The 21,012-nt window shown below is 41.4% G+C and overlaps 3 protein-coding genes across 4 annotated transcripts in view; 1 reads left to right on the top strand and 2 right to left on the bottom strand.

Moving 5' to 3' along the window:
• sytl5 (synaptotagmin-like 5) overlaps positions 1-918 on the bottom strand; it is a 52,066-nt gene extending 51,148 nt beyond the window's left edge. The window contains exon 1 of the mRNA XM_079518019.1: positions 781-918. The gene's annotated coding sequence lies outside the window, so the exon portion shown is untranslated. The remainder of the gene's footprint in view (positions 1-780) is intronic.
• A 1,288-nt stretch (positions 919-2,206) lies between these two features.
• On the top strand, positions 2,207-5,489 carry LOC306935104 (dynein light chain Tctex-type 3-like). Its single transcript, XM_079517978.1, has 5 exons — positions 2,207-2,301; positions 3,423-3,464; positions 3,574-3,697; positions 4,601-4,678; positions 4,940-5,489. Exons 1-5 carry the CDS (start codon positions 2,275-2,277, stop codon positions 5,008-5,010), a joined length of 342 nt encoding a protein of 113 aa, XP_079374104.1. The 5' UTR covers positions 2,207-2,274; the 3' UTR covers positions 5,011-5,489.
• Positions 5,490-6,731: 1,242 nt separating this feature from the next.
• On the bottom strand, positions 6,732-20,064 carry xk (X-linked Kx blood group (McLeod syndrome)). Of its 2 annotated transcripts, none has more exons than XM_079517976.1 (3): positions 19,474-20,064; positions 14,819-15,081; positions 6,732-10,509 (listed from the first exon to the last, which is right to left on the bottom strand). In XM_079517976.1, exons 1-3 carry the CDS (start codon positions 19,716-19,718, stop codon positions 9,569-9,571), a joined length of 1,449 nt encoding a protein of 482 aa, XP_079374102.1. In that variant the 5' UTR covers positions 19,719-20,064; the 3' UTR covers positions 6,732-9,568. The 2 variants fall into 2 exon arrangements, with proteins under 2 accessions (XP_079374102.1, XP_079374103.1); XM_079517977.1 differs by lacking the exon at positions 19,474-20,064 and adding an exon at positions 17,798-17,875 and having other exon boundaries at positions 6,779-10,509.
• Positions 20,065-21,012: the final 948 nt, after the last annotated feature.

Below are 21,012 nucleotides of genomic sequence, written 5' to 3'. Positions count from 1 at the left end.
ACCACTATGACTATAGGTCTATACTGCAATTAATTAGACAGTAGGCTATGCTGACAGCTGTCATCCTTTAGCCTTAATTGGTCAAACAGTAAGTTATTAAAGTTCTACGGCAGTGAGCAGGTATATGTTTCACTGCTCTAGTCTAAATGACGTGAGCTCAATGGCATATGTAGTTTGGTGATGTTAATCAACGCAATCAAGAATAGAACCCTATAGCCGACCGTGTTGTGTTGTGTCCGATTTATATTAGGCATACAACGTAGAATTGGTTCAGCTATGAAAGGGTTGGCGTCTTTCTCCCGCGCCCGGAAGGAGAAATTAGTGTGTTACAACTTAATTAATGCATCAGCGAGTTTCAATTATGTTTTTTTTTTCTCAGTTGAAGAGTTGACACACATAGTACACAGTGGCAGTATAGGCTCCTATAGGTTAGGCAGCCGTCAAACTATATCGCGTATGCTACACTAATTGCATTTGCTGCATTGCACCTGCAGAACGCGCGCCTATAACTTTGGATAGAAAGTGGGCAATTTTCTACTCTCGCAAACGAGTGTGGTGTAGTTATATCTTCAGTGACGTGTTGGAAAAGGAAAATTATCAAATTGGCTTACCGTATAAAGCGTAAAATAGTCTCATTCAAAGAACATATCGTTATTCCTAGGTCTGGAGAGGAGACCAGTGCTGCCTAGTGTCAGTTCAGTGTCACACATGTTTTCTCACAAAGATACAACAGTCAAAGTAATTACACACGTAGACTAGTCTAAAGAACACTGGTCTTACCGGGTGGTTACCGACGTGGTTCCAGCCAGGTGAACTGTCGGGGTAGTAGAAGGTGAATAATATGGAGATCATACCAGGTTGTAGTCTTGTAGAGTAGTTGCGGATGTTTGTCGGTGGTGCGTCTCGGGTCTAGTCGGCGCCGTCTGATAGCAGCAGCAATCCCGCACCGTCAGGGGTGTTCCCGGGAGGAGGGGGCGTGGTGTATAGGCAAAAAGGAAGAAACCGTGTGTGTGTGTGTGTGTGTGTGTGTGTGTGTGTGTGCGTGTGTGCGTGCGTGTGTGTGTGTGTGCGTGCATGTGTGTGTGCGCGTGCGTGTGTGCGTGCGTGCGTGTGCGCACGCGTGTACCTCGGCCGTTCGCCTGGTCTGCGTGCATACCACATGCATGACTGCGCGTACGACTCGAGCGAGTGGCTGAGCAACCCTTGCCAGCATGCTCATGTTTAATAACGTAATTAGGCATATATATAATTTGTATGTGCCTGTAATCTCACATTTAATCACTCGCGCGCGCCGCAAACCCCATCGTCTATTGTGGCACCGTGCGTGGACCGTGCATGTGCATTCAGCATGTCCCCAAAATTACGTCATCCTATTCTTCTTCACCCAGTCCCTAAAAACCCAGTCAGTCCTAGCCCAAACATTTAGACTCTCGTAGAGGTTTTTTTCGATTCTGACGAATCTCGAAAAAAACCTCTACGAGAGTCTAAATGTTTGGGCTAAATCAGTCCCATGGCCACTGTCCCAGATTATGGTCCACTCCCAGAGTCCCAGACCATTCCACAATCCACATCAACTCATTCCATGTCACACTCACGGAAGTAGTTGTTTTATAATAATATAACAATAGTATAGTAGGCCTATAATAATACTAATAATAATGTAGCATAATAATAATTATAATAATAATAATATATTGTTATTACGCAAGTATATTATGATATTATCATCAATATTAACTCTCCCAGTCCTCCCTCCCAGCTCACTCAGTACAGTTATCCTGTTTACGCATGGATAATTCTAGCCATGCATGTGCATCACCGATTAATTATTATATTGATTATTATATATTGTGTTTTATATCTATATGCCTTACTTGTAGATTTGTTTTGTGTTTTATTCCTGCATATCATATATTAAATTGTTGATTTTGTGTGTGTAATCTCGGCAGCATTGCAAAAGAGACAATATGAGAGTGAACCTCAATGCTCTTTTCGAGAATAAATTATGGGGGTATTTAAAAAAACAACTTACAAGAATAAAACGTATTAAACATAATTGCGTATAGTGTATTATTACAATTTTATGGTCAAAATAAATTGCTATACATTTTGAACTTGTAGTAACAAGATCACACCACATGGTGTCAGCAAATAATCTTCTAATTCTCTTCACGTTTTCTATATGAACAGTCTTTAATTTGCACTCGTTGGCTCTGCACAAACAGGAACAGTAACAAGACATTTTCTGGCCGGGAGCGATTTGTTTCAGTAACAATGGAAGAATATAACTCCGGGGATGAGGTATAACGTATATAACATTACATGTAGGCTAGCAGTCAGATCATCTATAGGCCATTCATGTTTTTGTTAACATTAAAATAGATTTAGGATTAAAGCTCAGATAATTATCTCTTGTCCGCCCGGGTGTGGTCAGCTGGTCAGGAGCTGCTGTGTTGTGTTGTCCATTATTATTGGTGTTGTTACCGCCTGTCAAAGTTGAATGGAATCTAGGTCAAGTGAGTCTCTCTCAGGGAGGGATCACCAGATTTCATTCTGGGGTGCATTTTTGTCTGCATACACAGAATACTGTTAAATAAATTATAGTAGGAAAGGAATGACTATCTATTGTATATAGTAAAGGGGGGCTGGGTGATTTGGACAAAATCCAATGTCATATTTTTGGCCAAATACCTCTAAAGGAAATACACATATTTCTGATAATATTGATAACCAGAATCCCTGATGATATTTAGTCTTTTATCACAATAATCATGACATTGGCATGTTATATCAATATATTGCACAGCCCTAGGATAGCCTGACCATGATTAAATAGTTTACTGTAAATCACCTATATTTTAATTTCTTGACTAAAATGGTGTCTTTGTGTCTTTGTGTGATAAACATCAGTGACCCTTTGGCCTGTGCTAGATGGTAAAGGGAGAGTTTTATGTCCTCATGAATTGTAACTTTGACATGATCAAATAATAATACAATGTATTTGTTGTACAGTCATGCCTTTCACGGATTTGATTTGGAGTTGAAAGTACTGCTTATTGAGACCAATAAGCACTGAAACAAAAGTATGTGTAAGCAGTGATGTAATTAGGTTCTCAATGTAATGAGTCCCGGGATGCAGTCATATTTTGCCATTTATACAAATTGCAGCATTTAACTCCCATTTCATTTTATATGGTTATAATGTGGTTATATTCATGTAGAAAACAGAAGAAGAAATGATTATTATAACTAAAGCTAGCAAAATAAACGTGGATGCAGAGGTCGTTGTTTAGTTAACCCTTAACTATAAACTGCGTTTTGGGATGCAAAATGCACCCTATTTTAATCACTGTGTAAGGAAAGAAAAGCATATGTGGATCCAGTATCCAGGTCATGCTAATTATTTTGTCATCATATCGTAGGTGATCTTCAACGCTGATGAGGCCAGTGTCTCAGTTAAGGAGGTAAGACTTTGAATTCTTCACAACAAAAACTATACCTTTTTTACATTGTGAAGACAATCCTTGATGTCATGTTTGGGTTCATAATTGTCTCTCGCTGTCTTTGTCTCAGTGCATTGAAGGTGTGATTGGTGGAACAGACTATAACCAGAACAAAGTGAACCAGTGGACTGCCACCATAGTGGAGCATTCTCTTACTCAACTGGTCAAACAAGGGAGACCATTCAAATACATAGGTAAAGTGATATGCTACTGTGTGTTTACATGTGGGTGGGGTCCGGGGATGTGTTCTCAGTTGACCTTCATCATGGCCTGGAGAGCTGGAGTTACTTTACTTACGCCTATAGCCCAACTTTGGGCATAGGCCACAAATTTTCTCCAGCTGTCCCCATGTGTGGCCAGATCTCTTCACATCTGCATCCAGGTCACGGCGCCAGGTGTTTTGTGGTCTGCCCCTCTTCCTTCTCCCTTGTGGGTTCCAGAACAGGGCATGTCTTGTGATGCTATGTCTTGTGATGCTAGAGAACCAGCTAAAAACACTGTTTCAATATGTATTTGGAAGGTCACTGGAATGCTCGCCTTAAAACACGATTGTCCTAATGTTTTCCACTGACTGCTCGGTGGGGCGGCTCTAGTATTCTTGTATTTGTTTTACTGAGAATAAGGTTAGAAATAAGTTCAGGGTTAGGCATAGTTTTACTGGCGTTTTGTTTAGGAATAGGGTTAGGTTTTGGCACAGTTTTACTGAGGTTAAGGGTAGGAATGAGGTTAGGTTACGTTTAGGAATACCAGGCTGAGCAGGTACGTCGGCTGTACGCCCGAGGCGACTGTGTGCTGTGTTCTGGTATTCATTTGGAGAATGTCATTGAGCTTCTCCTCCAGGTGTGAAATGTGTCTGCTGTTTTGTTTTTTTTCTGAAATGCATTGTACAGTTTTGTGTTTTTGTGTTGTTTCTTATCATTTGACTGTTTCTTGCTGTTTTTATTCATGTTGTATGTAAAGCATGTTGTGAGTTCTCTCTGTGAAAAGTGCTATACAAATAAAATTGACTTACTTACTAGTAAAGATAAACATTATACAAAAAAGGAGGAGGAGCAGATGGATTTGTGAGTAATGTGACTTCTGCCTCGTCTTTGCAGTTAACTGTGCCATCATGCAGAAGAGTGGTGCTGGTCTCCACACAGCTAATTCCTGCTACTGGGACACTGCGACTGATGGTGAGGGGAAACTTTCACCGCTCATTAACAATGTATTACCAAGACGCACCAACTATTTCTCCAACTCAATTATTCTATGGATTACTTTTCCGATTATTTAGAATAATCAATGTTTTAAAATAAAAAAATAAAATCAATGCTAAAAGGTTTTGATTTACAACTATACCTGTATTTAAACCAGCACTAAGACCTATTTTATTTGGTGATGTTGTAAAGTATTTTGTGTTTGCTACTACAGTGAATGTTGTGATTGTCTCCTAGGAAGCTCCACTGTCAGGTGGGAGAACCGCACCATGTACTGCGTGGTCAGTGTCTTTGCTGTTGCTGTGTAAACGACACAAAAATGCCCTACTTATATTGCACAAAAGCTAGCTGCTCTTTCAAAATGCGCGTACGCACAGTGACCAACAAGCCAGGAAGACTATGCTGAATTGCTGATAACTTATGACTGGAACGTTTTGCAAGAGTAACTACACAGAAAAATCCTGTTGTCCTCTTGAATGTAGGACTTACTTGACCAGGGCCTGCAGGGCTCTACACTAGGTCCTCTCCCTTTACCCCTCAACACTAAAGTCCATTACTAGAAATAGCCAATCTACAAGCTCACAATTAGCTTGTAGTGTGAATTTATATGTTGGTTGGTTCATGTTGTTAATTTGTCTAAGAAGAGGGCTGTGGACAATTCAGAAACCTGCCAACCAGTGACACAATCTATGGGGAATCCAAGCTAATAGAAACAGGTCTATTAGAAACAGCTAATAGAATAGCCAGGCATGCTATAATGGATATAATTGTTCTCGCATTAATAAAAGCGATGCTTAACGATGATGTCACTGGTAGCAGCCCTCCGATGAGACACAAACTTTTACCATTTCATCATGACATTAGTGAGGACCAATTATATGAAGATAAGTTGAAAATGGGTGAAGTCGTCCTTTAACTTTCAAGGTTTACTGTGTAATCTCTCCCCACAGTTGTATTCTAAGCTTGGGATAAGAACAATGATTTGCATCAGTTGATAGTCCTAATTATACAGGTATATATGATGTTCTCTGTGAGAGTGAGAAGATTTAATAATTGTAATTCCAACTACCAGGCCAAAATGGTATCAAACTCCATAATACAATACATGATCTGGTTAATTACATTCCAAAATAAGACACGACACTTTTCTAGGTATAGGCTAATTCATGACTGAAGTATAATTTAAGAAATACTGTGTAAAATATTATATTTAAGAAAAGCTCTGAATTGGTAGTGTTTGTCATGATTGATGAGCTGCAGCCAACTTGTTACTTGTATAAAATATTTGTACGAACTGGACCACAAATTGACATTTTATTGTTTTGTATTGACCTGGGTAAAGGTCTATGAAGATTTGTGTTTATGGATTTGTGTATGTGTGATGTGTCTGGCCCCAGGCCAACACTACAACTGCTTAAAGGGATATTTCACTTTCATAAAAACGTTTGGTCATTTTATCATCTACTCGGGGCTTATGTGAGCACCCCAGACAGTTTTTAAGTTGCTCGATTCAGATATTTGATATTCATTTTAGCTGCCCCGCCCCCTTCCTATACAAACCCATTGTAACTTCATTTGAACCACGATAGATTCATCGAAAACACCCATACCTTTTCTGGTGACTGATATTGTCCATCTTATTTCTTTTTTAATTTCTTTTTAATTGTTTTGGAAAAAGAATCCAGTTTTTCCAGGAGAACGGAGGAGACGAAAAAATCTAAAAGAAAAGAAATGAAAACGACCAATTACCAAACGTTTTTTTGAAAGTGAAATATCCCTTTAATGTCCAATCCAGAATATTCCTCTGGACTTTAGACCATAGAAAACTGCATTTGGAGTTCTGTAACTTGCCTGAACAAATGAATGAATTGGTTTAATTGTTTAATCATTAAATGTATTTAAGGAAGCACACATTTGTCTTCAAATTAATGTGGAAAAAACATTAAAATACTTAAGGATAAAGGTAAATGAACAAACAGCAAAGGGTTGCTGTTCATTCCACAAAGTATCCCGTGGGAATATGGGTTGAGTGTCACGCTGACTCCAACCTTAAGAAAGTAAGTCATGATGCAAGACTTTTTCTGAATGATTTATTACATTAAGGCAAATGTTGAAATGGATGTCTGACGGGTAGGTGACGAAAAAGGGCTTGTACGGTATATCCGTTTTTCCAAATCCTCAAGCCCTTCAGAGCAGGCACACAAAACAGGGCCATTAAGGCCTAATATATACTTTGTTTTATGGCTGTAAGTTTTCTCGAAAATAACAATTCAGTTATTTTCAGCAAGTGAAAACAGTCTTGACAATGTATACATTAGACATAAGAATAAGCTGTTGCAACCATAGCCCACATGAGGTCAGCATAACTGCATGGAATGCTTGCTTATTTGTTCAAAATAAAACTACTCAGACAAAATCACAGTATAAATATTAATTTACTTGAATTTAGACTTATTCTTCAAAAAAGATTGTGTGTGTTTAATATTTATGAGCTGGCTCGTGTACATTATGCAATGTTATTTTTTATATATAGTTTGGCTTCAATGTCAAAGGTTGTGTTTGTACAGACAATAAGAGCATAATTATCATACTAAAGGTGATCCTCCCCCTGCAGTTCCATTGCAAGAAAGAGTTAGTGCAAAATAGACAAAAACAAACATTAAACATACAATTACAGAGTGAAACCTCTCCACACACACACACACACACACACACACACACACACACACAATATTAGTTACATTTTGTGTCCACTTAAAGATAGAGTGCCATGATTTTTGTATTTTTTAGAGTTTTTTGTGTGTTTATGAGGTGACAGTACTTCATTAGACCCCTTGGTGTGGTTGTTATGTGCAATGATGTCTTCCCTTTGTATTTACTAGGGTTTCTTCCTGGAGGCTGAAACCTTGACAGTCAAACGTGCCAATGAAATAAACAGTGATATAGTGACATCACAATATCATCCCCTCCCCTAACACCTCCCTCTTTATCATACAACAACAGCTGTGGGTGCGGCTTCATGTCAGGTGGATCACCACATTCACAACCCATCAGGCAAACCAGGCATACTTAATGAACTGGTGTGCGTGTCCACATAAAAACGACATTTTAACAAATACTGTACAGTACTATTTTGAAAATATTCTCCCTCCTTATATAATAATAATACCCGATGATCATGTTTTAGGCTGGGAAAAAAATCACGGCACTCCATCTTTAAGAGTAAAAAAGCCTAATTAATGAAACACTAATTTTGGAGTGACCAAGAGGCAGACCTCAGAACTAACAGTATGGCACACCATGAATTAACAAAACCCATATACATCCAAAACAAAGCATCTCACATTGACAATAGCTATTGTGCTGCTCAAGAGTTGAATGGAAACCACAAACATCCTTTGTAAACATGCAAATAAATGATGTGCAGAGAGAGCCCATGCGTATTCAGTACTGTGATTAATGAGAGAAATGGCCGTCTCTACAGCACCGTAGTGCGTGGAGATTCACAATCTCGCTGTAAGCACAAATACATCGGAGAAGCAGCGCATATTGTGATAAAGCTCTTGTCGAGTTGTGAATAAAGCAGTGTTGGTTGCAGCCATAAAAGTAGGGGGTTAGGGAAAATACAAAATAGTCTCTCACCCCCGGCAGATGAATACAGTGCCCACATTTGACGCTCTTTACATGCACATGCCAACAATAAAAACCTCTGAATCAGTCCTTAAGCACATGGCTCTATCTAATGTGACCAGTATTGCAGCATAAGGTATACGTGGATGTTGTTCACTAAACCCAGTCCAAAAAATGCTTTTGTTTACATTGAAGGTTGCAGTATTATCAGCTAGGACAATGTCTCTGCTCGGAAGAGGCTGATGAACGCCACTTGTAATCCACCAGTGATTTGAACACAGATTTCACATTTCAGTATTTCAATTTGTGCACACTTGGATAGCAGACAACTCTCATGGACTGGTCAAGAACATACTGGAGCATCATGGTGGATATACTGTATGACACTATACGATCATAGCGCTCCAATTGTGGGGTGCGTTCGGAAATACGCACCGGGAATGTGGTTAGTTTGTTGAGTGTGGTGGGCGGTGACGTCACAGAGTGCGTTCAGTGTGCCTTATTTACGAACGACCACAGTTGTGACACAATCACATCGATTCACACTGGACAACCCCAGCTTCAGGGTAGGGTCGCTCAGTGCGGGCACTCGGCGCACCCGGTGCGCAGCGCACTGGATTTTCGAACGACAACGCACCGAGTGCACTGAATAAACGAACGACAAGAGAGCACACCAGTGCGTTCAGGGCGCATTTCCGAACGCACCCGTGAAAGTAACAGACATCGTAGACTTCACATCAGCAGCAGGGGTTCCACATTCTGAGAAAGCATTGAGGTCCATTGCCTTCTCTATAGTGAGGAGCGACTACACCACCACCACCGGCAGTATAGCCAGCAAAAGGTGGAGCAGCTAAGTAGAAAAATGTTCATCAGAGGTGCTTTACAGTGTGTGCCAGATGTCAAAGTTCTCTTTAAATTGTATATATGTCGAGAGATGGAGACAATTTAACGGCAGTGTAAATGATATTTTGTGGTTAAAACTAAATGTTGTCGTTTTTTGTCAATATTCAGAGAGTAAATCACTGCGATACAGTGTTTGTTCAGTAACAGTGGACTCCCCCCCATCTCTCCAGCTAGTAAAGTTAGTAAACAGAAAACAAATCTTCAGGAGGGTTGCCAATTTCCCTTTTTTTCACTCAGTGTCAAAAGTCTAATGTAATGAGGACAATTTCATCCAATCAGGAGAGAGTACGCATTTACATTTTAATTAAAAAAAAAAGATCACTTACTGCACCTTTAAGCATCTAAAGACACATTCTGCCTAACATCACCGTTCCTTTGACCGTCTGTAATTCCACCCACGTCGTTGGACATGCTCAATGACTCCACATAGGTAGAGTCGTAGAGCAAGTCGTTGGGCATGTCATAGGTCGTGTCATTGGGTGTTTCGCACACCTGGTCACAAGCTGGCTCTTTGAGTGCAGTGGGGCTGCAGGCTGACCCCGGGGCCGCCTTGTCTAACGGCTGATTTTCAGACGAGTCAGCGCTGCAGAGCAAACAGAGGAGGGCGGAGCAGTCCCAGAAGCCCTGGGACATGCTGGAAGAGAAGAGCCTTCGGCAGGGATGACAGAACCGATAGAACACCAGCATGAAGAATATGCCGATGGCGTAGGCCACTAGCAGCTGCAGCACGAGCAGGGGGGCACAGATGAACTTGTAGAAGTCCGTCTTGTAGACGTACCACAACAGCAGCAGCGAGCCGTTCTCCGCGAAGCGCAGTATGTAGTACACGGCCATACGATACCAGTTCTGGGAATGGTTGATCAGGTCCGGGTCGCTGAGTTTCAGCTGAACGGCCGACCAGCAGAACATGTTGATGCCCGCGTAGAGGAAAGTGAGCAGGCACAGCACGATGGTGGTTCCCACCCTCGTGAGGGTCTTCTCTATGTTGTCGGGGAACGGCGAGTGGCTGTGCCAAAACAGAACCCAGGGGTAGAGGAAGAACAGCAGGAAGTTGGCGAGGACCACGGGCAGGATCCAGAGCTGCAGCACGGAGCTGAACAGCACCAGGACCGCCATGCGCGTGGCGATCTCAAAGCTCCGCCACAGGAAGATGCACACGTAGGCCATGGGCCGAATGTCTACCTCGTAGTCATCGTATTTGATCTTGATGGCGAGGATGTTGCAGCGCAACGCGCCGTACACGATGGACAGCAGAGAGATCACCATGAGCGTGCCTGACATGGGAGAGAGAGAGAGAAACAGGAAAAGGCATTATTATCATACCAAGGGTCAATACGAGCACAGAAAAATTTATGAAAGCCGCTGGTTTATAATGTCGGTTTATCCTTCATGTTCAATCAGCAGGACCATATGTTTCAGTTTGACTCTGTGTTGACCTTTATGGCCGTTACTAAATTTCGGAATCTATCAGGATATTTCTCTCTCGCTATAGAGCGTCGCAGTCCCGCCTCCTACCCGGGACCAGGAAATGAAATCCAATGCATTATTCTCATAGACATTTCGTAAAGTATTTATTTAAAGACGGTTACGCCGCGGACAAAGTCAACTTGAGTCGTGACAACTCATGACAACACAAACAATATTTTGGACCAAACAAATAATTAGAAAGAAGAAAAACAACAAAAAAAGTGTTGTAACCTGCCGTTTTTTTCTTCTTTCTAATTATTTGTTTGGTCCAAAATATTGTTTGTGCTGTCATGAGTTGTCACGACTCGAGTTGGCTTTGTCCGCGGCGTAACCGTCTTTAAATAAATACTTTACGAAATGTCTATGAGAATAATGCATTGGGTTTCATTTCCTGGTCCCGGGTAGGAGGCGGGACTGCGACGCTCTATAGTATAGAGTGACGCAACAATACAGAATCTTGAATAATTATTATACATGTAGTGCACCTTTACATACACAGTTACATAATACCAGTTTGACTCATGAAAACAACAGGCTTATGTCCAATATGGCACTTAGCTAATCAGCCCACGTCACAGTGGCACCGTTGTGTTCTTGACTGGGGGACAGACTGCTCACTCAGTGGAGAGGGGCTGAGGGACCACAAACAACTCCCTGTGGAGGCTGATAAGTCAGAGCTAAGCCAGCTAGCAGGGTCTCTATGTCTGCAGTATACTGATAATGAATGTACCCATAACAGTATGACTTAAAGGGATAGTTTGCCACAAAAAGCACATTTTTCGATTATTCACCACATGGAGACTTGAATTAATTAATGGATATTTTCTTGGTTTTGTCGCATTCCTAAGCAGATTTGATAACCAGCAGTGGTTCCCTATGCCATGGAGACACAAAGGAGATTCTCAGAGGCTCCCAACCACCTCGCGAGAAGGGAATCCCAAGTCTTCCCGACCGTATTACCGTGTGTCACCAGGATTTTCTGAACAGCAGTGAAAACTGCTGACTTGACTCGGCCAAATGAGGATACCAAGAATTAAATTCGTCAGTGATGCATCACAGTGATGCATCACTGACTGTGGTTTATAAACAGCCTCGAGTCTGTGTTACTTCCATTTTGCATAGCATCAGCATTGCATATTTAATGTTCACCTGTGTTCAGAGAGCAGCTGCAGCAGCGTAACAACAAGCTGTAGCCTATTTTGAGACGCTTGCGCTAATGTAACAAAACACTACACGGTACGGGATTATTTCATGTCAAAACATTAAAGTATCAGAAGATAATGTAAGTAACCCAGTTAAACACATGTTTAACTAGTTTCCCACGTGTCCAAAGTCATTCATTTTCTAAAGAAAGACATAGGCCTAACCTTTTTTTTAAATCATACCAACCTTGTTTATATAACGCCATTTAGGTCAATGATATAACATTATGGTGTGAAATAATAGTATAGCAGCAGGTAGGCTACTTGAGGCCAGTCAAATGTCTTCTGTGTTCATGCATGACCGGGGGGGGGGGGGGGGGGGTGGTGTCGTGCATGAACACAGAAGACCCATGTCGGTCCACACACATTTTATGAACTGTCAGCCCGTCCGTGGTAATAGAAAGGTTCAGAACTCCTGCCATAGGGAACTACTGCTGGTCATCAAATTATTGTCTTAGGAATGCGACAAAACCAAAAAATATCCATGAATTCACGTGTCCATGGGGTGAGTAATCGATACTATCGATACTATATTGTTGTGTAATGTCTGTGTTTATTGTCCTTAATTTTGTTAAAACCAATAAATGAAAATGAAAAATGAAAATGAATGAATGAAAAAAAAAAAGAAAAAAAGAAAAGGTCATTTTGGGGATGTACTATCCCTTTAACTCCAGGACTCGGACTTGAGTCACATTTATTCTAAATTTGACCAAGTCTTGGACTCTGGCATGATGTCTTGAGACTCGAGTCAGATTTGACCACACAATAGCGTATCTAATGTATTGTATATTCATGCATTAGAGAAACCTGATTAGCTGTTGTGTGTGTTGCCCGTGGGTTCGGGGAGGAGGATTTATTTGGAATAAAACTTTTGTTTTCTTTTTTTCAAATTATTGACAAATGTGACACTTTGAGACTCTGAGGAGAACAGAGCAAGGGTAAGCCCAAGGTCCAGGTGGCTAGGTGAGACATTTTAAATGCCTCACCTAGCATATGAGTTTCATTATGGATGGCCCAAAGCCATCCATAATGGTGGGCATTTTGACCGTGGGTCATTGAGGATGGCCCAGTGCCAAGATAGAGCTATATAGCTATAGTGGCAAGCCTGAGGGGTTTTATTGTTTGTGGCGTACGTACCAAACAAAGCGCTCCTCCTTTCCCCTTCCTGTCTTGTCAAGGTGCTGTGAAATCACATCCTGGAGAATTTACACCCTATGCATGCTGTTCAAGGGCATCTTCTATGTCAGAATGACTTTCTGGTCTCACTCTCGTGGAGGTTATTTTGAGTTCATTTCCATGACACTGTGATGATATCAGACTTGACTTGGACTCGAAAGGTAAGTCAACTTTAACTCTGTACCTAGTGAAAAGGACTGGTCAGACTGGCCAGACAGACTGATGTACGCACATTAGGGATGGGCTGGGTGTCGTTTTTTTCCTTCTTTTAAATGGCTTGTCCTTTCAAATAAATAAAGCCTTTGATCTGAAACTATAGCTGATAGACACACCTAGGAAACCACGTGGCAGGGCTGAAGACGTTTCACGTTTCCAGGAAGACCACAGATAAGTGTTTAACTTTATTTGGACACTGTTGTTCACCTCTACTGAGATGGCCGGTGGCTTCACTGCCTTCAAGTAGGCTACTGATGTGACGACAGCTGCAACAACAGTACAACCTCAGGGGGACATGTGTATTAAAACAAAAAGGGGCAAGGACCAACACAAAGGGTAGATGTATATCCAAAATAGGGGTTGACTTGTGGAATAGCCTGGATAATGACTAAAGCTATGCACATCACTTATCAAATTTAAAAAGCTATTTAAAAGTAGGGTATTAAATAGATATAAAACATTATCATAAGATCATTATTATTATCATAAGATCATTATTATTAACATTATTAAACATTAACATAAGATTATTATCATAAGTTCTAAAAAGACTAAGTTCTAAAAAATGCTTTATTTTTTTTTCTGTTTCCTTTGTATTTTGTTTATTTTTCTTTGTATTCATTTTGTATTTTGTTTCTTTTCTTAAAAAAGGCTAGGCAAAATAAGCTTCGGCTTCAGCCTAGACCTCTTCGGTGCTACCCCTTTGTAAAAACCTTAAATGCAAATGATGAAACTTAACATGTAAATGTAAAGCACCAAAATAAACTATTCATTCATTCAACATTATGACGTCTGTTGCTGTGTCCAAGGCTTGTGAATTGTGATATGCGCCACAATGGTTATTTGTAGAAATATGATACGCGACATCGTGCCCGTCTAACCAGCTGAGCGGTGTACATTAACAAAATAAATGGCCAAACGCCCATCCCTCACACACATGGTTCCATTGTTAACTTCAAGTCATCCATAAAGAGATGGCTGAATAGCAACTGAGTTGAGTTGAGTTGTAACAGGTTCCATTTAGAGTTGCTAATTGCTATTTTAGTTGACATACAACACTCAGTTTACACAAACATGTTTTTTGTGTTTTATCCTTTTAACAGACACATACAAATACTGTGTATGTTTGTGTATATGCATTTTTGTCAATCAAAACGTTAATAATAATGAATTGCATTTTTATAGCGCTTTTCCAAGTGCTCAAAGCGCTTTACAATGGTTCATTCATTCATACATTGGGAGGTGAAGCGGCGAACAGTCGACGCCAGCGTCCTCATTTCCCCACATTCACACACCAACGGTGGCAAGCTCACACCGACCAACTCATTGGAGGCAATGTAGGGTTCAGTGTCTTGCCCAAGGACACTTCGACATGTAGACAGGAGCAGCCGGGATTCGAACCGCCGACCCATGGATCATTGGACGACCTGCTCTACCTCCTGAGCCACAGCCACCGATTAATCAATCAATAATTAAAAACGAATAAAGTGTCACACAGGCAGACCCACAGGCACGCCCTCACCTCTCCCAATGGACACCCCTCGCTGTAGAACACATATGTAGAGCTGCAGGGTCAGCTGTGGGGCCGAGCCCAGGAAGGCCTGAATGACAGAGGTGCGGGCGAAGGCTGCTCTGTGTGTGAACAGTTTCCCCTCCGCCTGCCCCACCTGCCGCTCCACCTCCTCAGACGGACCCCTGCGAGGTATCTGCTTCTTCCTGGTGATGCTGACATAGGGCTCCTCCACACGTCCCACGCTGCCATAGATGCAGAATGCCTCCAGACACCTAACAACAGAAGGAACATGAAAATATATTCCCGACAACGTACAGTATGAGACAGTTTAGGTCTCTGCATTATGAACCCTCGTATGTACAGTACATATTTCTCAGTAATGAGGACAGCTCTATCATCTGCCATGTAGTATAGTATAGTTGCGACCATAGGTCGCAGTTTACTATGAAAACCTGCATCATTCTCCCGTCAGTCGGTCGGTCGGTCATGCCTCCATATATGGTCACACCTCATGACATCACGCCTCCATATATGGCCGTTTCCATATATGAAGATCACGACACTGACCTCATCGAACCCTGGATAGTCATACATGGAGAAGACTGGATCATCACCTAGATCTGCATATATGGAGCCGGCCAGCAACTCTACATCTGACCTCAAACCTCAAACCCTTAGATCTCCATATATGGAGCGGACCTGTTCTGACTTAAATAAATAAGTAAGTAAGTAAGTAAGTAGTGAAAATAGCCGATCTACAAGCTCACTTGTAGAGCTGCTTTTTCACTAGTTTGGGTTAGCCTAAGATTTAGACTCTCGTAGATAAAAGATAAAATATTAGAATCGATAAAATACATCTATGAGAGTCTAGTTTGGGTCCCGGGCAAACATCTAATCTCTCTTTTGGGTCTCGACCACTGGTGTATATGAGAGTCTGACTCAACTTGTGACGAGACCAGCATTAGAAAATATCTTCTTAATGAACTTAATGTGTGATTCATTTTAAATCTTCTCAAGGAATGCCTTGAATTATAGGAGCTGAAAAAGGTGTAGGTTATAATAGAAAGAAAGGATGTCCAACACACTGCAGATGTAATGGTGGGAAACAAAAACGAATGTAATTCCATTTCCATTTTCTAGTTTCAGTTAATTCAGTTAGAAAATATATTGTCTTAGACACACAAACTTTGAACTTCTTGTCCAGTCCAGTGGGGTACCAAAAGCACTATGTGTCTTTTATATACTTTATGTCCACTCGTGTTTGAGTATGGACCTTATTTTTGACATTTATTTACTTATTTAATTGTATGTTGATGTATTATGGCATGACTTTGATATTATTCCCTGTATTGTTGTAATTGGTGACTTTCAATAATATACTAGGAATGTTCTACAGAAGTACTGCACCTTTAAGTCACATGACTGGGTTCTTCACAGCTGCTATCTGATGAATGATTACTATATACAATTTGATTGGTTGTCTAAACCTACTGTTGTGTATTTAATGAATGTCAGCCTATTCTCAAACTATGCCTGAAGAAGGCCGAAACGTTGCTACGACTCTTTAAATAAAATTCTTGAACCAGCAAGTGGCGGTGTGTGGGTCTCTCCTCCTTCCTGAAGACACACAAACACAAAAGTAGACTTAAAATAATGAGACAACTTATTTTACTTTCACGCCATATACTGCTGTGTTGCTTTTATACTGTGTATGAGCGAGGACGTTCAGGTAAAGAGGTAAACCTGTAAAAATGTCTACTTTGTTATGCAAAGTAGCCATTTGATTTGGGTACTCGGCCCGACGTGAATCTAGGGAGGGCGCACTCACCGCCAGTAAACATGTCATGCAAGTAACCACTGGATTTGAGAACTTGGTGTGTCTTTCTAAGGGGACACGTTCTAGCGTGCCGTACCTGCGCGTGCACGTGAACAGATTACTGGTCCCATGCCGTGGTACCCCGTGCAACGACCAAAACACCACTGACAGTACAGTACAGTACAGTACAGTCCCTGGCTGTCACTGCCAACCCCTACTGTTTGGTCTGGGGAGAGTGTATAGCCAACCTCCAGCTCCGATATACACACATGGAGTCACTAGTCTCCACTTCTCTTCACCTGACAGTGAGGAGATTCACTGGCTTCCCACCAACAAAATGTGTTATTTGGAGAGTTTGAGGCACCGTGGAGGAATCAAACCCCAGTCTCCCTGATGGCCCACACATGTTTTGTTAGGTTCAAGTCAAGTGGTACATACCCAATTTGGCATGCACGGGAAGAAGTATCGTGAGATGCATACACTTGGCATAGTAGGCATACAGTATACTATTACTATCTCCAACTGGCACTTAGAGCAGAGTAGGAACTAGGAAGGGAATGACCTAATTAAAAGGAAACAGAGATGTGTTGGTGGCAGAGATAATGCAATAGGATCCCCCCCCCCCCAAGATGTCCAAAACCTCTAATGTAAATGTACTTTGTTTTTCTTTTCTTTTTTTTCACAAGACAATAAATGGTCTCTCGGCAGATAATGGGACTGTGTGGTTAGTTTGGATGGATGAGACTCTGTTAAGAGGAGGAAGTGCATACATACATGGACTCGAGTCGCTGGGGTGTATAGACGGACATCCCCTTCTCAAGTTGTGTTTTCGAAGATAAGAAACCAACAGCATGCTATTCTTGGCTATGCTCTTCACTGGGGGCAGATAGTGGGCCGGGGAGGCTCATCAACTAATCATAACAATGTACACTCAAGGGGAAATGATCCAGCGTCAGGTCTACAGAAGCCCTGGCAGGTAAATATACAGTCTGCACTCTGTGACAAATATGACTGTTTAACTGGTGTACAAAGCAAATAGAGACAGTTGGATAACTTGGATTAACAGAAAGAATATACATATAAACTGACACATGCGTAAACAACCGAGGGACACAAAACCAGAAAGATTGGTGTTAAACTTAAATCAACAGTGTCGGAGGGATGTCACTCACTGAAACATGATGCTGTCTTGCTCTGAATGAGCCTGGGACTGGAATGGCCACCTGCCCTTCAATCTGTAGGAATCTGAACCTAATCCCACATCGAGGGAATCTCACGGACCACACTGCTATTCAATATGGAAAGTGCTAAACATCACGTATATTTAATAATATATAATATCAATATCATCAGATTCTGATATCGACAATATTGCTTCTGATGAATATGGAGCGAGTCGCTCTAGGCCATTCAATCTAAGATTTGTCCCAAAAGAAATTGCAATAGTAATCATTCAAGGTTTTTTATGATCCTTAGGGTCATCCAAATAACATTAAAAATGGTGAATTATATACATTTTGGATCATGGTAAATTCAGGAATTGAAAGTTGACTGCCATAGCCCTCATCACAAATGTGATGAAGTCAGCACATTTGGGCTATATAAGGCAAGTGGCTATGGCCGTATTTAGCCCAAGGAGTGTTTTTTGTGCAAAACTAATGCTTGCAATGGATTCAGAATCATGAATAAACCCTAGTTTGACACGTTAAATGCTACTTAAAACCTAATTAAAGACATTTTTGCCTTATATGGGATGTTAACTTTCAACCCCTGAATTGACCATGATCCAAAATGTATATAATTCACAATTTTTAATATGTTATTTGGATGACCCTATAAGGATCATTAAAAAGAAAACTTGAATTATTACTATTGCAATTTATTTTTGGGTCACGCCCCTTTTTATCTTAGATTGACTGGCCTAGTGGCCTAGTCTGCTCTATCAGCATTATCCATCTAAATATAGAAGCTTACCACCCTCCAGTTGACTATTCGACTGTTGAGTCTTATGGTGGATAAGCTATTGTGGCCTTTTTTTCAGCTGATAAAGCTCTCCTGTAGAAATGATTGATTGGTTGATTCATTGATTGATCGATTCATTGACTGACATCATGGATGATAATAAAAAACGGACCTTTCGCTACTGTTCATATCGGCTATGCAGATCTTTGGTAGGCTAAGGATTTCGGTTGTTGTTGTGCTTGTCTGCTTGAGTACCAAGCTTAAAGGCTGACTGATGGCTGGGTCTACTGCGGCAGTCATGTCCGCTTTAACCTCGATCAGGCAATCAATGGGTGATAGGCGTATTGATCTCAGTGATGCGTTTATTTCCTCACTAAATGGGTCAGACAGACTCACACTGACTGACTGCACCCCAGCCCAGCATACTGTGCATGCACTGTGAATGCATGCAGCCTGGGGACATGCGTAACCGCGTATGCGTAATAATCAATGCACTCATAAACATTCTGGGCAGTGCACGGGTACAGTAGACAAGCCATGAATACATGAACGAAATCGCCACAACACCAGTGATTGACAACACCTGTTCAGGGGGGGGCGTTACCCCGTTACGCTTTCAAGAGGACCATCCTTTTTCGGGGTCCGCTCGTAATTCCGCACTAGCCCAAACCACACCAATTGGTCGTCGAGTCACGCAACTAAACGGTTTTAGGCGTTCGCCGCCGCAGCGGTGTGATATGTCATGTCGACTGTTGCACGTATAAGCCCAAGACCACGCTGTTGTCTGTTTGGGTTCGGTTGCAGACGGCTGACTGGCAGATCGAGCACCGAGGTAAACAAGAAGAGACAGTCGGGAACAAAAAACAGCCCACACTGTGACACTAACCTGACGATGGGTCCAAGTTGTAGAATGTGCAACAAAAGCACCAACGGTCGGTCTCTGCCGAGGTCCCTGTGGATGAATGTGAGGGTCAGCTGTACGAGCACAGACGCTACGAATGCGAAGAGGAGCGTGAGCCCCTGCCAGATTTGGTCTCCCGCGGAGCGGTACGTGGAGCTGAGGTACAGAGCCGCTGTCGTCTCGGCCGTGAAGAGGGACACCGACACAAATATGGAACTGGGGAGTCGCATCCTCACTCATTCCGCCATCGGGGAAAGCTGTGCGCGGCTTTCCACAAGGTCCACAGATCCATAACATCGAGGTCGACTCTACCGTCTAAAAATGTAAAGGCAAGAATCACAAGATTCTGTCGTATTCCGGCCCGCGGGGACGCACACACTTGACTGGCTGCTCATCTATTTGTTTTTTTCCCAACCGATGGTGTCGTCCCGCAGCGGGACAGTGGGGGGCGCGCAGTAGCCTACCCAAAGTATAATAATGCCATGCCATGCATTTTCATGAATTAATTAATTTAAAATAATTATCCATTAACATTGTGGACACCTGACTGCAAGACATTACATACTGTAGGCTAGGCTAGGCCCATTGTCAATAAAAAATACAATGTTGCAGTTGTGGAATGTAGCTAACAGTTTAACAAGCTAAAGTGTGAAACGGATATAAATATATTTACATACAGTATTTAATTTCATAATGTTCCAGAAGAGGTATATAAGTAGGGAAACTAGTAAACTGCATTGATTTGGTATTTCAGAGCCTTCATTTCAACACTATGCTGATGCTCATCCTAATTCCCCCCAAAACACTTTCAGTTCCCCATGTCCTGTAGGTTACATTACCCTGACAGAAATGTAGAATACAAAGGGCCTCACTGTAGCATGTAAAGAAATGTTTTAAAGAAGCTAATAATTAGCCTACTTAGTTCTCAGATTAAATGTTTATTTAAATTAGAGGCTAACTGAAATCATAATATCATGCTTCTTTATAATACAAATGTTCTCAGCACTCATACCGGGTAAGTCCACAATATAGCCTAACAGTTGCTCGCTCTACTACACATCTCTCATAACCAATCATAAAAAGCAGAACATTTTAAACTCTTTCAAACATCTAATATCAACTATAGATACAGCCAACAAAACTGCCAAACACTTTAAGTTGGTAGTAAGTAAGGCAACACGCTATGTTTAACCCCACTATCACACATTTCTGTCAATAACAGTTTTATCTCTGTTTACCCAGGTCTAATTTAAGAATGTTAAAACATTTTTCCACAATCTTCTACAAGGACTACAGCTGAGTAAAGTCTGTGAGACTCAAATATGCAATTCGACCTAAGTTGAGATGGTGAAAGGCATTAGGTGAAAGTTCAATTTCAGATACATAGCATAAGCATGTGTATCCATGACCTGCAAGCAGCATCAGGGCAGAGCCTGCTGCAAGTTCAGTCATAATAGCTGCAGTACCACAAAATCCCCAGATCAAGGTGATAAAACTGTGAAGTGAATTGAACAATGTTAAGAT

This window comes from Electrona antarctica (genome assembly GCF_951216825.1).
Source record: "Electrona antarctica genome assembly, chromosome: 13".
Classification (NCBI taxonomy): Eukaryota; Metazoa; Chordata; class Actinopteri; order Myctophiformes; family Myctophidae; genus Electrona; species Electrona antarctica.
The sequence above is the reverse complement of the archived record's forward strand: the minus strand, read 5'-3'. Positions and strand labels throughout refer to the sequence as shown.